This window comes from Cyprinodon tularosa, unplaced genomic scaffold (genome assembly GCF_016077235.1).
Source record: "Cyprinodon tularosa strain WSP-4 unplaced genomic scaffold, ASM1607723v1 ctg172, whole genome shotgun sequence".
Classification (NCBI taxonomy): domain Eukaryota; kingdom Metazoa; phylum Chordata; class Actinopteri; order Cyprinodontiformes; family Cyprinodontidae; genus Cyprinodon; species Cyprinodon tularosa.
In genome coordinates, this window is record NW_024038551.1 from 1,039,460 (window position 1) to 1,057,089 (window position 17,630).

Consider the following 17,630-nt stretch of genomic DNA (forward strand, 5'->3'; position numbering starts at 1 on the left):
TATATATATATATATATATATATATATATATATATATATATATATATATATATATATATATATATATACACCTTGGAGATATAATTAATAGGGGTGTACCCCTAAAGGTTCAATCAGGTACTTTTCTTTTTTTAACTGTACATTCACATCTGTGTATAACAATACATTACTGTGGAAATGGTCACAAAAAAATGGTCACTAAAAAATACAGACCAACATTTCAACTGTTAAATCGATGGTAGCTGTCATGGAATTAAGGTTACAAGAAATTAATGGATGATTTCGGCTGCTAGATTGGCCAGCTTCGTGTTGAAGACAATGGGGCCTTAAGATCAATACAGTAGGATGGTCTGCAAATCTTGTCCTCCACCATAGCAATCCCTTTGAATCCTATCTTATAATTCCATAGGCTTAGGGATAACGAACATGCGTGGGTGAGTCTGCGGAGGCCAGGACGGAGACCTAGGAGAAGTAGTCTTGGTACCGACTTCGGGTTTTAATTCCAATACAATTCAGTTTATTTATATAGCGCCAATTAACACATATAATCTTAAGGCACTTTAGAGAGACAATCCAACCAGATCATACAATCAGACTGGTTCAAAGTTTTCCATCTAGGCAAAACAAGCTGATTGCATTGACTCATTTACTCAAAGGCAATCCCTCATACCAAGCGTGCATATGGCGACAGTGGAGAAGAGCGGCCTGCTCTGGACAAAACTAGGCGGTACATCTACATCACATGGATAAAGGACATTCTTTTGAGGACCACAATGTTCACATTTTGGACAAAGAAGACAGGTAGTTTGAGAAGGATGTAAAGGGACCCACGTATGTTAAGAAAGAAAAAACAACCTTAAACAGAGGGGGTTTCAGCTTTCAAAAACCTACATTGCAGCGATAGATTTGATTCCTTCCCACTATCATCGCAACCCCCGCATGCTAACAAAGAACACAAGCGACTGCCCATTCCTAAGGGGCGGAGCCGTTCATCTGGTTCAATTTGCATGTTTTCTAAACCAAAGCAAGACTTTGTTTTTTGTCCACTCTATAAAGCCTTGAATTAATGCTATTTCTGACATTTTTAATTGAAAAACCTTCCTGGATGGGAAGCGAAAAGGCTTCAAACTTGGAAACAAAGTCCAGTGGATTAATTATAATTTTTTTTTTTTTGTTTTTTTTTAAACACCTGGACAATATGTATATTATGTATACCGTATTTTCACGACCATAAGGCGCACCGTACTAAAAGGCGCAGTCTCAGTTATGTGTGCCATTTCTGTATTTAACACACACATAAGGCGCATGGGACTATAGGGCGCGTTTTTTATATACAGGTACATGTCCTCTACTACCTTTAAATACCTCTACTGCGCATTTAAAAATACAGCGGGGGCAAAACTGAGTATGATTGTGCTTTATTCATGTATTTATTACAAAGTATTAATCAAACCTGGGAGCTGGCCGTGAGACAGACACATCGCAGATGACACAGCGCTGTGATCACTCCTAAATTAACTTAAAATCCTGAAACCTGCCGCAGAATATGTTCGCTTTTATTACCGGTATCCTGGTGCCTGTAGTTTAATTTATTTAGATGAAAAACACCTGCCAGCCACCGCGTGAACCCGGAGGCTGCCCGGCCTAGAGGCTGCTGATGAAAGGATTTCTACTGTCGGTGCACCGCTGGTATGTGGGGGTCTGAGCGCCTCCGACAGAAATAGATAATCTGGATGAACTGACTGCAATTATTAAGTTTTCAGGTGGACTTTCTCACTTAAAAACATATTAAAACTACTTTATTCCCACTGATCACAGCAAATATAGCTGCAAGATTTAGATTATTTAGATGAAAAAACACCTGCCAGCCACCGCGCTGAAGAGGAGGAGACCCGGCCCAGAGGCTGCTGTTGAATTAAGTTTTCAGGTAGAAAAATAGAGCGGAAGCAAAACTGAGTATGATTGTGGTTTATTCATGTATTTATTACAAAGTATTAATCAAATCCCTTAAAAAGTCATCATCCTCTGTTTCTGAATTAAACAGCTGCGCTAAATCAGACATGCCAATTTCCCCCTCTTCGCTGTCAGAGTCACTTTCCGTGCCGGGCGGCTCCTCAGAAATAATGCCGGCTTTTGCGAAAGCTTGAACAACAGAGCCAGCAGACACGTTAGTCCAAGCATCTACAATCCATCCGCAAACGGTGGCGTAACTTGCCCGGCGCTGCCTTCCACTTATCCTGAAACTGTGGTCTCTGTCGGTCATCCATCGCTCCCACGCCGCTTGCAGCCTTACTTTGAACGGCCGGTTCACACCGATGTCGAGCGGTTGAAGTTCCTTTGTCAGACCCCCCGGGATAACGGCGAGCACAGCGTTCATTTGATTCACCTTTTTTTTCACATCGGCTGTGAGATGGGCACGTAGCGATGGTGATGCGTGGAAAAAACCACCTGGTCTCCTCACATACACCTGCCTCAGCCACGCTTTGATCATCTCATCCATCCAGCCTTTTTCATTTGCGTTGATATCATATGTCATCAGAGCGCTGTGTCTGTCTCGCTGTCAGCTCCCAGATCAGCTTCTCTGATTGGTTGATGCGGCGCGTCCAGCAGCAAAACTTCAATTTTTCCATCTCTTCTCCACGCTCCCGACCCGCTGCGCCTGCTGCTCAAAACGCGCTGCGGGACCTTTTGCTGCGCCTATACGCGCGTCAACTATTGACTTTGCATGTAAACTCGCTGCTTCTGCTGCACTTGCTGGGTCCGGTTCGCACCGATGTCGAGTGGTTGAACAGCGAGCACAGCGTTAATTTGTTTCCCCATGTTTTTCACATCAGCTGTGAGATGGGCACGCATGGAGTTACATATTAACAGTGATGGTGATGAGTGGAAAAAAAACACCTGGTCTCCTTACATTCAGCCACTCTTTCATCATCTCCTCAATGAGGTGGTCTCAAAAGTCGCAGTTACAACACACATAGGGCGCACCGCACCAAAGGGTGCACCGCACATTTTGAGGGTAAAAAAAGACGTTTAAGTGCGCCTTATAGTCGTGAAAATACGGTATATATATATTATGCAATATTCAGAAGATGCAATAAGGAACTTCAAGTGATCTGTAAAAAAATAACACCAAGATATTTTACTTTATTATCTGAGATCAATGTATTCCCATTCAAATGAAGTGACTGACTAATCAGCTTAATCTTCAGTGACTCTAGTCCAAATATAATATCTTGACATGCCTAAAATCTATGTAATGGGTAGTTTCATTTGGATTTACAGACCAATATAGCTGAGTATCATCAGCATAACAGTAACAAACAATCCCATGCTCTCAAAACAAATGATGGTCTATGGTGCCAAAAGATTACAAAATTCACTGCAATCATCACAAATCAAATCATTAAAAAACAGACAGTTTGAAGAAAGAGACCCTATGTTAAGTAAACCACATTTAATAGTTTTAATCGGAAATATTCCAATTTTAATTAGTTTACAGTGATTTACTCCTTTAGGATTCTTTTCTAATTTATTTGATTTTGGCAAGACAGTGTCTGGATGGAGTAATGAGTAGGTAATGGTACAGAAGCTGCAGATAGATGTGTTAAACTATAACTCTGCTTCCTGGTCAACAGATTTAACTACAAATCAGGTCAATACAACCAAAAAAATCAACCAATCCGGTTGGTAGTCATGTGTCCAATTAATCCTTAGTTTACAACAACCAATCTTGGTAAAGGGGCAAACCAATACAAATTGGTCACTTTGACCAAAATTTTGGTTAGGAAGTTAGCAAGTTTGACAGGCAAGGCCAGGGGTTCAACCAACAATTGTTTGGCTCAAGGGCAACGTCCTACATCCAACACCACTGTCAAGGCTAGCATTTCTCCCGCTTCCCCACTCAGTCTGCCAAGCAAACCTATCCCCTACTCTGATGCCCTTTTTCCCAGGCAGTCTTCTCCAATCTCCCAAAGCAAGCAGCAAAAAGCAAGGAAAATTGCCAACATTTTTGCAGGTTTTGTTTGTTGTGAATGTACCTTTACAGTGTAGAGCAACAGCCATAAGGACAGAGTTACAGGCAGAAGAAAGTAAAGAATGTAGATTCCTAGACATTACATCATTGAGGCTACAGGACACTCCCCCAATGTTAAAACTACCTGTACAAATACATCAACATTCATTCTTCAGGTGATGAAGCCACTTTAACACAAGCAGGTTCTGTCTATTTTTCAGTCTATTATTATATAAAATGGGTTTAATAGTCTTAAACACTGTCTACTAATATCTTCTACATTTGTTGAGATCTCCATTTATTTCCTTTGTTAAGTATACCTTGTTAAGTAAGTGCTTTTTAACATAATTTCAGCAGCAATTTGCCAGTTTTGTAAAGCATTTCTTTATTTTTCAGCTAGATGGAAAACCACACCTTCAACAGCCCCATACTCCAGCTGGAGGGCTTAAAGGTTCCAGAAGATTCTGTTCAGCTCGTCTTTTTCCTCTTTCTGTTTTCGTACATCATTTTTATGATTATGAATTTGGGAATTTTAACAATAATTTTTATTGAAAAGAATCTTCATCAGCCAATGTATGTGCTGTTTTGTAACCTGACCATCAGTGATATCATTGGAAGTACTCATATTTTACCCCGTTTGCTCTCAGACATCTTACTGCCTCCTGCTGAGCGTCTCATCGGTTATTATGAATGTGTGGTTCAGGCTTTTATTACACACATGTTTGGCACTACTTCACACACTGTACTGATGGTAATGGCCTTTGACAGGTATGTGGCCATATGTCATCCTCTGCACTATAGCACAATAATGACCAGGAAAATAATTGTTCAGTTGATAGTGTTCTCATGGGGAGCACCATTTGTTCTGATTGTAATTCTGATTGGTCTGACCGTACGGCTGAACCGATGTAGGACTCTCATCACCAACCCGTTCTGTGATAACGCGTCTCTTTTCAAGCTCTCCTGTGAGAGTGTTGTCATTAATAACATCTATGGTCTAGCTTTCACTGTGCTGCTGTATGTAGCATCTATTGGCTGCATTGTTCTAACCTATGGTAAGATCACTGCTGTCTGTCTGAGCACTAAGAACAAATCCTTAAACAACAAAGCCGTTAAGACCTGCAGCACTCATCTGGTTGTTTATCTTATTATGTCACTGAGTGGTGTAGCAATTGTCATTCTCCATCGATTCCCTCAGTACTCAGATTATAGAAAACTCTCTGCTATTCTGTTTGTTATTGTGCCGGGCAGTCTGAACCCTATCATTTATGGTTTACAGTCAAGGGAGATACGAACTTTCTTATACAGGCTATGTCTTCATAAAAAATCATGTAAAACTAAATTGTTGATGAAACCTAAAAAGAAATAATTAAATAAATGTCATCACTTAAATACAATAAATCCATTTTATCTCAGATGTCAATCTACAATTTTGGGTACTTTATTTATTTACTTTACTAATGTGAAGTGATTTTACAACACGTTTCCCCTAGGCACTTTAAACATTTACTTTAAATCATCCAGGGCAATTAGTTAAAATTGCTTTATTTAAGGAAAATTTTCATTGACTTTGCTGAAATTTCTAATCTTGGATGAACATGTAGCTACAGTGGACATTGTCTTGCATATTGTTGTTGATTTGCAGCAATCACTCACGCTGAGAAATCATGCAACAGTGAAGGATGAAACTCAGGTGTTTACCCCTAAACCCAGACACGAAGCAAAAATAGTAGCAATAATTTGGACTTTTAGACTGAAACTCAACTTTATTTATCCATTTGGATTACTCCTTCCAGGAAATTCTGGTTAAAGTACCTTATATAGAGTACAAAGGGTAGAGTGTTAGGGTGATTATCATTGATGATGTGTGAGTTTATTACACAATATAACCTGCCTGTTGTGTGTCAGAACTAATGTTTTCCCCAGTAGTTTATCTAATTAGGACAATTCCTCTGCCCAGATATACATTTCACCATATCTTCACTATGTACGTGGCAAAGATTTGGGAATCAAATGATAGCGTGTCCTTCAGCTAAGAACAAAGTGTATAGCTGAAATGCTGGAGCCATGGATGTCTCCTCATCTGCAAACGTGTCTGATGTTATGATGTAATGAGGTGGCACACTGGAGTTGTATAAAATTATTCTCTAATGGTGAATCGGGGCCACTTCACGAGAAGTGAGCCCGTTTGGTAAGCAGCTGCCTTCTGTCACCCCAAGCAACTTCTCTGATCTAAGTAAGATTACAATTTCTATCAAAATCTGTTGTCATGTCTCATGGTAATTTAATACATATATATTATGGTGTGTTATTCAAAGAGTTTGTCCTGAGTGATCTATTTTGAAGAAAAAGAACTGGAGAGAGAACGCTTTCCATTAGCAAGAGTTAAAGCAAGATGCTATTAAATATAAAAATACAACAGACAATATAAAAAGATTGTATATAATACAAAAGATCATAAGAAAAGTTGTAATGTCCTGTAATATGTTACAGCAGCGATGTACTGACCTTATAAATAAGTAAAAAATTATACAGGCTACACAGTAGTTGGCATGTGTTATTGCACAGTGAGAGAAAAGAATGTTGCACGAGTTACAATAGGTAAAGTTTTGCACAAGATGTCCAAGGAGGGGGGGTGATGACCCTTATCCATCTTCCTATCAACTCCTCCTTCCCCCAAGTGAGGAGTTGTACATCTTTATGGCTTGAGGAACAAGGGAGTTCAGCAGTTTGTTGGTCCTACATTTGGAAAGGAGCAGTCTCCCACTGACCAGGCTCCTCTGAGTGGCAAAGACTGTCAAATAATGTCCAGCATTTTGTTGTGTCCTTGTCTCTACCACCGTCCAGACAGTCCAGCTTCTTGCCAATCACAAAGCTGGCTCACCTCACCAGTTTATCCATTCTGGAGGTGTCCTTATTGGATGTGCTGCTTCCACAGCACACATCAGGGTAGAAGAGAACACTAGCAACCACAGAATGGTAGACCATCTCAAACAGCTTGTTAAACAACCTCAGTCTCATCAGGAAGTACATCCTGCTCTGTCTTCCTGTGCAGGTGGTTGTTGTATGTTGAGTATTCCAGTTAAAAAAAAAATAAGAAAAAAAAGATAAAAGGGAGTGGTGGCCTAGTGTTTAGGGCATTGCACTTGGAATCCTGAGGTTCTGACTTCAAGCCTAACTCCCACACTGGTTCTCTGAGCAAGTCTCTTCACCCCACACTGCTCCCTGGCAGCCCACTGCTCCCCAAGGGGATGAGTTAAATGCAGAGTTAATTTCATTGCTCTGTACTTATGACAGTGTAATGACAATAAAAGCTGAGAAAAAAAAAGTTTATTGTCTAGCCACACCCCAAGGTATGAACTTTACTTTCAAATTAAGAAGAGTTAGATAGCTAGGATCTGCCTAGTAAAAGTAAATCTGGTCTGAGCCAGTTTTCATGTCAATGGGATAATCATCATATCTCTGATGTAAAAATGAGCTTGGTTATTTAGGGCAGCGACCTAAGGGTACTCATACCCCTACTGGGGGTACTCATACCCCTAGTGGCCGTCGAGTGCATTGTAATGGGTAAATGAAAATACCTTATTTCTTAGGTAATAAAATAAAATATCGAGGATTTGCTTAGCACAGTGAGGTCCCAATAAAAAACTTACATTTTTTGTTATCAACCCCAAGTTAAGTTTTTACGTATATAGGTTTGTGTTCACCTTCAGCTTTAACATACATCTGCTGTGGGGCCTTGGAGGTGAGGAGCGCCCGCTGAGAGGCTCTGGACGTGAGGAGTGCCCGCTGAGGGGCCTTGGAGGCGAGGAGCACCTGCTGAGGGGCCTTGGATGGCCTTGGAGGTGAGGAGCACCCACTGAGGAGCCTTGAGGACAAACCCTCCTTCAGCTCAAAATGTGGGACCAGTTCATCAGAGGGCTCAGGGGTCTCTGGACAGCACAGAGCTTGCTCAGGGGTCTCTAGATGGCACAGAGCTCGCTGATGGGTGCACTAAGGAGGGAACACTAAGGAGACCTGACCATAGAGAGGGGAAACCAGTGGGTTTTGATCATGGAGAGGGGACACCAGAGGGCTCTGAGAGTGGAGAAGGGACATCAGAGTGCACTAGGGAGGGTACACTAGAGGGGCGTGAGACTAGAAAGGGTACACTAGATGGGTCTGAGACTAGAGAGGGGAAAATAGAAGTGTCTGAGACTAGAGAAGAAACAACAGAAGGGTCTGAGACTACAGAGGGAACAACAAAAGGGTCTGAGACCAGAGAGGAGACACTTGAGGAGTCTGAATCTAGAAAGGGGACAACAGAAGGGTCTGAGACTAGAGATGGGACAACAGAAGGGTCTGAGACTAGAGAAGAGACAACAGAAGGGTCTGTGACTAGAGAGGGGACAACAGAAGTGTCTGAGACTAGAGAAGAGACAACAGAAGGGTCTGAGACTAGAGAGGGAACAACAAAAGGGTCTGAGACCAGAGAGGAGACACTAGAGGAGTCTGAAACTAGAAAGGGGACAACAGAAGGGTCGGAGACTAGAGAGGGGACAACAAAATGGTCTGAGACCAGAGAAGAGACACTAGAGGAGTCTGAAACTAGAAAGGGGACAACAGAAGTGTCTGAGACTGGAGAGGGACAACTGAGACGAGAGGTAAAACTGACCAGTCTTGGAGGAGGAGTATGGTTATTTGCAGGCTGGCCAGGAGAGCTCAGAAATTTCGTGATGTGATTCCTAAGAAAGTTAATCTATTCCAAAAAAGTATTCATGAACTTGCCCCTTGGAGCATTCAGTTATTTCATCTCCTCTTGTAAAAAGCCAGTTGCTCCTCCTGTTTCTCCTGAGCGCCCAAAAATGAGACCAGGTTTGCTGAGTCCATTTTTGGCTGGTTTATACTGTCACAGTGGAGATTTGACAGGACCCAAATGCAGACACAAAAGCTGGATACTCACGAGAATGGGGCAAAGAAATAATGACAAACCAGCAAAGAGTGACTGGCCAGGCTAATTAGCAGATTGGGAGCAGGTGTGATCAGCTGCTGTGATCCCCTGCCTGTTCTTCGACCACCTGGACTTCAGGATCAGGGACTCTCTGGGCGGAACCCGCCACGTCTTGTGGGCAGCCGACCAGCAAGAACCTACTTCCTCCTCTAGGCCCAGATTGAACTTTAAGACCAGGTTACTGACTCACACCTTCATTATCATCCTCTCTCCCTCAGACGTACCTGCCTTAGACACCCTTGCTATTCACTGCAGATACATTTTCTAGATTAAAAAATCTGTCTGTCTGCCTCCAAAATTGGGTCCTCTTGGTCTGAGCCTTGACACCAATAGCGTTACAAAACACTTGATTCTCCTTTCGGTGCCTCCTTTTTCAAACGTCAGCGTGGATTAAGACAGGTATGACTGTTTTAAAGCACTGTTAAGAAAATGTTATCATATTGTTTTATGTTGTTTCCATTCATGTAAATATACTAAAATTATAGACCCCCAATCCTACAAAAAAATAAAAGTCTGAACAGGCTTACGAAGCAGCAAATTACCAGCCCATTAAATCCTACAAAATACCATAAATGATCCAGAAGTGCAGCCGACAGGCCTTAAATAGTGTACAGGCGATTGTTGATTGGATTGAGACTCAGGGAGTCCTAATCTTATGGGACTCCCAATCTTATGGACAGAGCCTAAAACAGAACAAGGTATTATTTTGGTGCAAAAACCAAATTACATCCGTCTTTGGATGTAGCATTGTACCTGATGCTAATTAGTATTTAAGATACAAATGATGACTGGCTTAAATCTTATTTTTTTCTGTATCTCTTACGCTGTTATGTGTAGAAAGGGAATCAGGTTAAAGGATTTGTAAAACGGAATGTGATTAAAGGAACTTAATGAAACATCAGTACGCTTCACCTTAATTCCTGACTGGAGATAGCTACAATGGTACTTTATTAACACAAAGGAAGCTGAAACTACATCTCACAGAGGTTTCTTAACAAACTAATCAAAACTAACCTGAGATTGTCTTGATCTTGGCATTGATGACTGGCTTAATGGTTCATTCCAATCACCAATCTAGCTCTGCTCAGTTTCTCATCACTGTTCATCTGTGTTACCTACTCTAGTATCTATTTAAACTGTTTTCTCCCACTCATCAGTGCCAGATTATTCAAGCCTTCGGTGAGTTTTCTAGCATACCTGTTTGTTGTTCTGTTTGCTTGACATGTCTTAGGACTCCTGCTGGTTTGTGCCTGTGAGACTTTGACCTGGATTTCCCCTCAGTACCTCTTTGTATCTCTGATCATCTGGCCTGAACTCCCGTGGACATCTTCGACACTGGCTTTGACTTTGTCTTTTGGTTTCAAGGCTTTGGTTCTTGGAACACTGGGCGGCATTTGCCGTGTGCAGTTGGTAGCCATCGGGCTGGATTCCACTCCTTCTTTAGTGCATGGACTAAACTCTAAAGCAGATCAGTGACTCACACGCTTGTAATCATTCTCCATCAGATTTATTTGGTCACTAACCCTAGTTTTCCCACTACAGAGATTCTGGTCTTTGACGCCCTAGCTGCTGAGTTTCAGATCCAACATTTTTAAATAAGCCCTTTTGAGAATCAAATCTGTCTATTTGCTTCAATTCTGGGTCCTCTGTTCTGAGTCTTGACAAAGAGAAATAAATCTTATAACACAAATGAACACAACACAGGAATAAGAAACTAATGAGGAGAAAATAATGTGAATATAAATGACAATAAAGGAGACAATGAACATGTGAACAAAAAAAGAAGATCAAAATTCAAACACCTGCAGAGCATCATAGGACCAAGTGTTGTTAGAAAAATGTATGTGTTATCATTTTATTTTAAGTTACAAGCATTTGGCCAGCTAGGATTGTTCTGTTGAACAAATTTTTTCCCAGAACAGGAAAAGTCATGCTCTATCCAGCCAGGTGTGGTTGCAGCTGGTCATCACCTGCCATAAAACTGCACAAGGAACTGTCATGCTCTATCATGTGTAAACCTCTGACCCCTCCTGACAACTTCTGACCCCTTCTGTTATCCCTTTGAAGTTCGATAATTAAAGCAGCAGAAAAGAGAGGTTCTGGCAGAGTTGACCACAGACATTTCAGGGAGTGAGAATTCTCTGTCTGTATCTTGTCTCCTTTCCTGCAGAAAAGTAACTTGTGTGTTGTGCTGGTCTCATTTTTAGGAAAATATGGGGTTATTATTATTTAACCCTATCAAGTGTAGGTAGAACTGACTTTAGAAAGTAAATTAAGGACTTAGACCCAAATGACACCAAATCAGGCGTATTTTCCCTACATGAAGAGGAAATATTATTCAGTCTTGTGAACCAGTCACTCATCATTCCACAAACAACTTAGAGTGCAATACCCTTTGTTAAAAAAACACCATTTGGAAAAAAAACAAGATGAATACCTTATGTCATTTAATTATGTAAAATCAGCTTTGTTAGCATTATCGGACATCCATTAACTACGCCCTACAGAGGCATGGCTAGAACAATTGATGTTGTCAGAACAATAGATTACAAGTCTCTGGCAATCTTTGAAGATGTATTAAAAGAAAAAAATAGAATCCATAATACTAAGTGTTTCTTTTTTCTAACACTTTTGTCTCTGTACTACTATCATTTGTTTAACTAACTTGTTAAATTGGTTGAATTTTCTTCCTATTAGAGTTCTTTAGAAGACTCTTCAGCTGCTATTGAGGGTTTCCAGTGTTTTGCTTTAGTATCAGCCTCTACAAACCTCCACTGATTCTCCTTACAGGTACTTTAGCTGGAGTTGGTGTTTCCATGGTAACTTCCAGGTTTGGGAAGGTGACAAACAGATCTGCTTTAAAGGGAGGCAAGTTTCAATCACCAGCTCAGAACAATTTCAGCGCTTCCATCAGACAGGAGACTGACTTCATGCTCACATGTAGAGTAGTGGTTGTTAGATGTTATTATACAATCTCTGTTGGTAATGCTTCTGATTAGATGTTTTTATTTTTTGATGCTGTCACTACTTGAGAATTTTCTGCATGATTTGGAGGTATATCATTGGCATGTATTTTGTATTAAAAGATAAAATCAAATGTCAAATATTCTGCACAATTTAATTTTAAGATGCTAGAATTTATAGAATTTACAACTGAGGAAACTGTTCTGATTTACAGAGCTGTCCTGCTTTGGATGGAGAACCAAACAACTCCTCTCAAACAGCCGATTGTTTTTGAGCTTGAGGGTATAAATGTACAGCCAGGCACTGGAACCTTCTTGTTTCTGCTGGCTTTGCTTGCCTACATAGTGGTGCTGCTGGGGAACGGTGTGGTGATCTGTGTTATTATGACAGACAGGAACCTACACAGACCCATGTTTGTCATGATCTGTCACCTGGTGGTCTGTGATCTGCTGGGAGCCACAATGGTGCTTCCTCGTCTCATGATGGACTTGTTGATGGGGATAAAGAAGATTGCCTACATCTCAGCCATTGCTCAGGCCTTCTGTGCTCACACATACGGTGCAGCAATGCTGACTATTTTAAGTGTGATGGCCTATGACAGGTAAGGAAGGTGTGAAAGTGTTTAGCAAACATGCTTTTGGAGGTGTCTGTGGGTTTTTAGTGTGGAATCTTCAGTACTCATGACTTTTTCTTACAGTCCAAAAATGTACCCTTTTTATAAGAGAATCAAGGTTGAATTATCACTGACAGTTTATGTGTTTAATTCTTACAGTCAGGCCATGTTTGTGTACTGAAAGCAAAGTCTAATTATGTATTTCTAGAGCAACATTTAATCTTCTGAGAGCAATATGGTTCATTTTTAGCTTACAGGCAGGGATGTACATTGGAGAATGTATAGATTTCTAACCTAAACTTTAAGGAAACCTATGAGAGGAGTAAAACACAGTGTGTTAAGACGAACTGATAACTAATAAGGGAAGAATGAAACTTTAAATAGAGTATGGCATTAAGAACTGTTTCTTTCTCTCTGCAGGTATATTGCAGTGTGTGAGCCTCTGAGGTATCTCTCCATCATGACATCAGCTCGACTGCACTGCTGCTGCACTCTGGCCTGGATTGTTGCCCTGTTGCTTATTTCTGTGCTCTTCTCCTTCCACATGAACGTCCCGCTGTGTGGCAGAACGATCAATCAACTATATTGTAGCAACCGGGATATCTTAAACCTGGCCTGCATTCCCACTCCCATCAGTGACATCTATGGTCAGTACATGTCTTATTTATATGAGGAACAATACATCGTAATTATCATTCATCATATTTGACCCCTGATTAGCATTTTCTGTGTCTTTCAGGTTTAGCCATGACCTGGTCTTTAAGTACAGTGACCTTTATTCTCATCGCTTTTTCCTACATCAGAATCCTAAGTGTTGCCATAAAACAAGGAAGAACAGACACCAGCCTCCGTATCAAAGCCTTTCAGACCTGTGCTCCACACATTGTTGTATACGTGCTCTTTCAAATCGCTTCATTGATTGTGATTGTGAGTTACCGTTTCCCCTCCCTTTCCCAAGATATAAAGAAGTTCTTCAGCATCCTCATCTTCATCATTCCCCCAATCATGAACCCCATTGTTTACGGACTGGTCAGTAAAGACTTAAGGGTCAGCTTCATCAAACATTTCTCTAATCGATTGACAAAAATACCTATTCGTGCTGTAGCTGGTGTTATTAGATAGTTTAAGTCCTGTGGTGGAACTGAAGCTTATCATAGATGCTAAAGCGAGTTTATAAAGACACAGTTCAATTGGCGTCTGTGAAACTAGAATTCACAGACACTGGGTTGCAGCTATTTCAGAACGGGGCAGCTAAACCCAGGGCTGTTAAAGAGTTGAGAAAAAAACTATGGTCATCACTGTCTTTTTGTAGTTTGTGTCGTTTGTGTGTACTTCAAAGTCAAATGCCACATTTGACTTCACCATAGATTCTTGCATAGCTTCCTTGTACCTTGTCCTTAGATTTATGAATCCCTGCCCCTTTTAATCATCAAAGGGTGAACCTCAGGTCCAGAACTCAGAATTATATGAATAATGATAGCATTTGTTGTTTAAATGCACACTCAGAACATCGTCTTCAGCCAAAGAACAAAGAACTCAAAGATACTGAAACAGATTAAAAGCATGAACATTTTCCATTCATTCAAATTTCTAACTAAGTTGAAATTATCAAATTATTTTTTTAATGATGTTCAGTTTTCTTTAAGACCAATCATTACCTTGATCACAACGGAGACCCACAGCTTTGAACCTGCTTTTCCATTCAGACTGAAGCAGTAAATATACCGGATGCGTCACTGTTCATAAGCGCAGTAAAGCAGCATATGCTGGTATGTTTGAAAACTGAAATTTACACCAGATGCTGAAGAAAACGCTCCACAGCATTGGGGCCCTGAGCAAAGATTAACTTTTGTGACATTAGATAAATTAGACAGTACTATGTGTGAAGTACCAACTATCAACATCTGCTTTGGGTATTATCTTGTAGAAAAAGCACCAAAGACCCTGACCTAAAGTAAACAGTGAAACTGGATGTTTTGTTTCTGTTTCTTCCTAGCCCAAACCGGAGGCTACTTACGTCTGAAATTAGAAACTCACCCTGAATTACGAACAGCGCTGCTTATCTACACACGTAATATGGAAACGACCATATTATATGTCTGGTGTATATAATTTAACTGTTTAAAATGGAAAACTGCCAGGGAAGTAGCCTATGCAAATCGCATTCGCTATCCAATTTGCTGTCTTATGTGCAGAAACATAGGCGGTGTGTAAACCACCTTAAGACTTAGCTGCTGCTCTAATTTAGAACGTTTCTCACTTCTGTTTGACCCAATTAAATAATGTATATTTGTATCAGGGATTTTTTTTTTTGTTAAATCATTACAATGTAGTCCTAGATTTGTAATACAGGATAAAATGCAGCTATGTTACATTAAATTTAGCCCTCTCACTATTTGGTCTTCTTTGTCTATTTGTTCTTACAAACACTTTTAGGCCACCTTGTTTTCCTATGCCTTTAGTGCCTTATTGGGTTTTTGTAAAGGAAAAGCTCCATGAAGTAAAACTCCATAGAAAGTTTTTGCACCACTTAGGATGCCTCCCAGGGAAATTGTATCCTAGCATAAAATTATATCCCAGCTAATTATTCAATCTTACATTAATGCTACAATGCCAACATTAGTCACTAGGGGCTCTAGACATTTGAATTGCAGGTTTAGTCCCAAAGGTCACTGGCAGCCCTTAAAGTGCTTTTAGTATAGTGCTACTTTAGTAGTAGTAGTGTGGCCTTATCAACTCAGTTAACCTTATTTTTTCTCTACAGCGGGGACAAGCTTGTGTGAAAGGCACAGTGTTGTGTAGTTTCTCATTAATATTCTCGTGAAGCCTGCCTTTGTGCAGTTGTACTTTGGGTTGGTTGTTTGGAGATGTTGTTTTCATGCTACTCCTCATTTGCCCCATTCTGCTAATTTGGTGAAAACTTCCCCTGCTGCTTACCAATTAACATTAAAATCATATGAAATGCTTCCTATTAATACCTGCCTCTCTTAGTCCGTCTCTGCCAGATTGTCTAATTGCCTTGCTCAGCTTAATTCCCAGTACTTATGTGCAACTCCTGCTTTCCTTCCTTTCTGTGCCTGCCCTGCCCTCATTGGATTCTAACCAGCTTCTGACTCTGGTCAGAACTTAAACTGCCTATTATCGGCCTTCACCCACCATTGCTGCCTTCCATCACCCTGTTCAGCCCACCACTAGGTTGTTAACCTGTCACCAGCCTGTTAAAGCATCTTCCACATTTTCATCCTGCCACCAACCTGTCCTGCTTACATCTCTAATTCAGTCAATGACTTCAACGTATGTTTAATAAATGTTTTAAAGGAATAGAACACCCAAAACATGATTAGCCTTCATTTTCTACTCACCCCCATGCTGAACAACACCCTGGAGTACTTTTTTGATATCTCAAATGCATCTGGAGATCTGGGAGGCTGTCTGCTGACATTCAAATAATGGAGGTCTATTGAGCCCGAGACAGAAAGGTCCATAAAAGTCCACAAAAAACGTGTCAATATTCCTCCATACTCCATACTCCATAAGAACTCATGCTCTTCCTCAACACTGAAGTCCTCAGACATTTTTCTTTCGTTGTTTCTTTCTTTGCACAGGTAAACAGCACATTTCTTCTTCTACGCTTGCATTATTGGCAGAGCAGACGCTGAATGCGCACTTTCATCTGGTTTGGTCTGCCGGCTTCCGTAGCGTCATGAATGCGCCTGCGCGCGCTTTTAGGAAATCCTATTACTACTGTTTATGCTCTAAAAACATTCTAAATGACTTTGTTTCGAGTAAATTCTGGATGCTACCCACTCAGGACACTTGGAATACATTGGACGAGCAGTATGGAGGAATATTGACACGTTTTTTGTGGACTTTTATGGACCTTTCTGTCTCGGGCTCAATAGACCTCCATTATTTGAATGTCAGCAGACAGCAAGAAGCCTCCCAGATCTCCAGATGCATTTGAGATATCAAAAAAGTACTCCAGGGTGTTGTTCAGCATGGGGTGAGTAGAAAATGAAGGCTAATCATGTTTTGGGTGTACTATTCCTTTAAGCACAACACTGTGCCTGTCTGAATAATCTGGTTCTCTGAAAATTATTAAGCAGGTCATATGTTTCTGATTTCGAGGGTGGCTGGGGAGACAGGTGAATGAACCATATTCTCTACCTACCCTGTCACAGAGGTTGTCAGAATACTCCATGGTGGCAAGACTGTTTCAGACAAATGAAATATAATGACGTGTATGATGTCTCTGTGTCAACTATGGGTAGAAGACTGAAGCAAAACAAACATCGCTGTGCCGCTCAGAGCTGGAATGCTTGCACGTTCCTCATAACAGGATTTGGTAAGAGTTTGATTCATCAGGTAATTCATCAGAAAACATTTTAGACCTGGTTTACTCTAACATCAAAGATGCATTCAGAGCAGCCCCCCACCCCCAACTCAGCTCATCAGATCATCTCTCGGTCAAGCTTATCCCTACATATAAGCCCCAGCTGATCAGGGCTAAACCCACAGTTAAAAAGGTCAGAGTGTGGTCTGAAGGCGCCATGGAAACACTCCAAGACTGTTTTGAATGCTCTGGCTGGAACATGTTCAAGGCCGCAGCAACATATGACAACTTATTAAATACTGATGAGTATGCTATGACTGTGTCAGCCTACATCAACAAATGCTTTGAGGACATCAGCATCAAAAAGAACATCCCCACCCAGGCCAAACAACCACCCTGGATAAATGGAGAGGTTCAGAAATTGCTAAAAGCACGGAACTCAGCTTTCAAGTCTGGAGATAAAGAGGCACTGGGAACAGCACATCCCAACTTAAACTGTGCCATCAGATCAACGAAGCAGAACCACAGCCAGAAAATCCAGGATCTTTTCCACTACGACAGCAATACCAGGAGGATGTGGATTCGGATGATTATGGAGTACAATACACCCTCACAACCCACCCCACCCCCCACCCCCCCGGTAGATGCAGCAAACACTGACTTCGTAAATAAACGGAACAACTTCTTTGTAAGTTTTGAGGCACTAGACAGCACTCCA

At 40.9% G+C, this 17,630-nt stretch overlaps 2 protein-coding genes across 5 annotated transcripts; both read left to right on the forward strand.

The window, feature by feature from the left end:
• The first annotated feature begins 4,190 nt into the window (after window positions 1–4,190).
• LOC119781200 (olfactory receptor 52N4-like) lies at window positions 4,191–5,949 on the forward strand. Of its 3 annotated transcripts, none has more exons than XM_038281598.1 (2): window positions 4,191–4,215; window positions 4,409–5,949. In XM_038281598.1, exon 2 carries the CDS (start codon window positions 4,413–4,415, stop codon window positions 5,379–5,381), a length of 969 nt encoding a protein of 322 aa, XP_038137526.1. In that variant the 5' UTR covers window positions 4,191–4,215; window positions 4,409–4,412; the 3' UTR covers window positions 5,382–5,949. The 3 variants fall into 3 exon arrangements, with proteins under 3 accessions (XP_038137526.1, XP_038137527.1, XP_038137528.1); XM_038281599.1 differs by having other exon boundaries at window positions 4,196–4,340; XM_038281600.1 differs by having other exon boundaries at window positions 4,196–4,215; window positions 4,413–5,949.
• A 5,963-nt stretch (window positions 5,950–11,912) lies between these two features.
• Window positions 11,913–15,868, forward strand: LOC119781166 (olfactory receptor 2K2-like). 2 transcript variants are annotated; one of them, XM_038281554.1, is made up of 5 exons: window positions 11,913–12,056; window positions 12,181–12,567; window positions 13,000–13,026; window positions 13,147–13,226; window positions 13,319–15,868. In XM_038281554.1, the coding sequence occupies exons 1-5, from the start codon at window positions 12,046–12,048 to the stop codon at window positions 13,699–13,701; spliced, it is 888 nt and encodes a 295-aa protein (XP_038137482.1). In that variant the 5' UTR covers window positions 11,913–12,045; the 3' UTR covers window positions 13,702–15,868. The 2 variants fall into 2 exon arrangements, with proteins under 2 accessions (XP_038137482.1, XP_038137481.1); XM_038281553.1 differs by having other exon boundaries at window positions 13,000–13,226.
• The last annotated feature ends 1,762 nt before the right edge of the window (window positions 15,869–17,630 follow it).

Bases quoted from the DNA above. Each gene is read 5' to 3' on its own strand.
- LOC119781200 (XM_038281598.1), top strand. From the start codon at position 4,413: ATGGAAAACCACACCTTCAACAGCCCCATACTCCAGCTGGAGGGCTTA.
- LOC119781166 (XM_038281553.1), top strand. The intron at 12,568-12,999 runs GTAAGGAAGGTG...TTCTCTCTGCAG, and splicing joins AGTGTGATGGCCTATGACAG to GTATATTGCAGTGTGTGAGC. The intron at 13,227-13,318 runs GTCAGTACATGT...TGTGTCTTTCAG, and splicing joins TCCCATCAGTGACATCTATG to GTTTAGCCATGACCTGGTCT.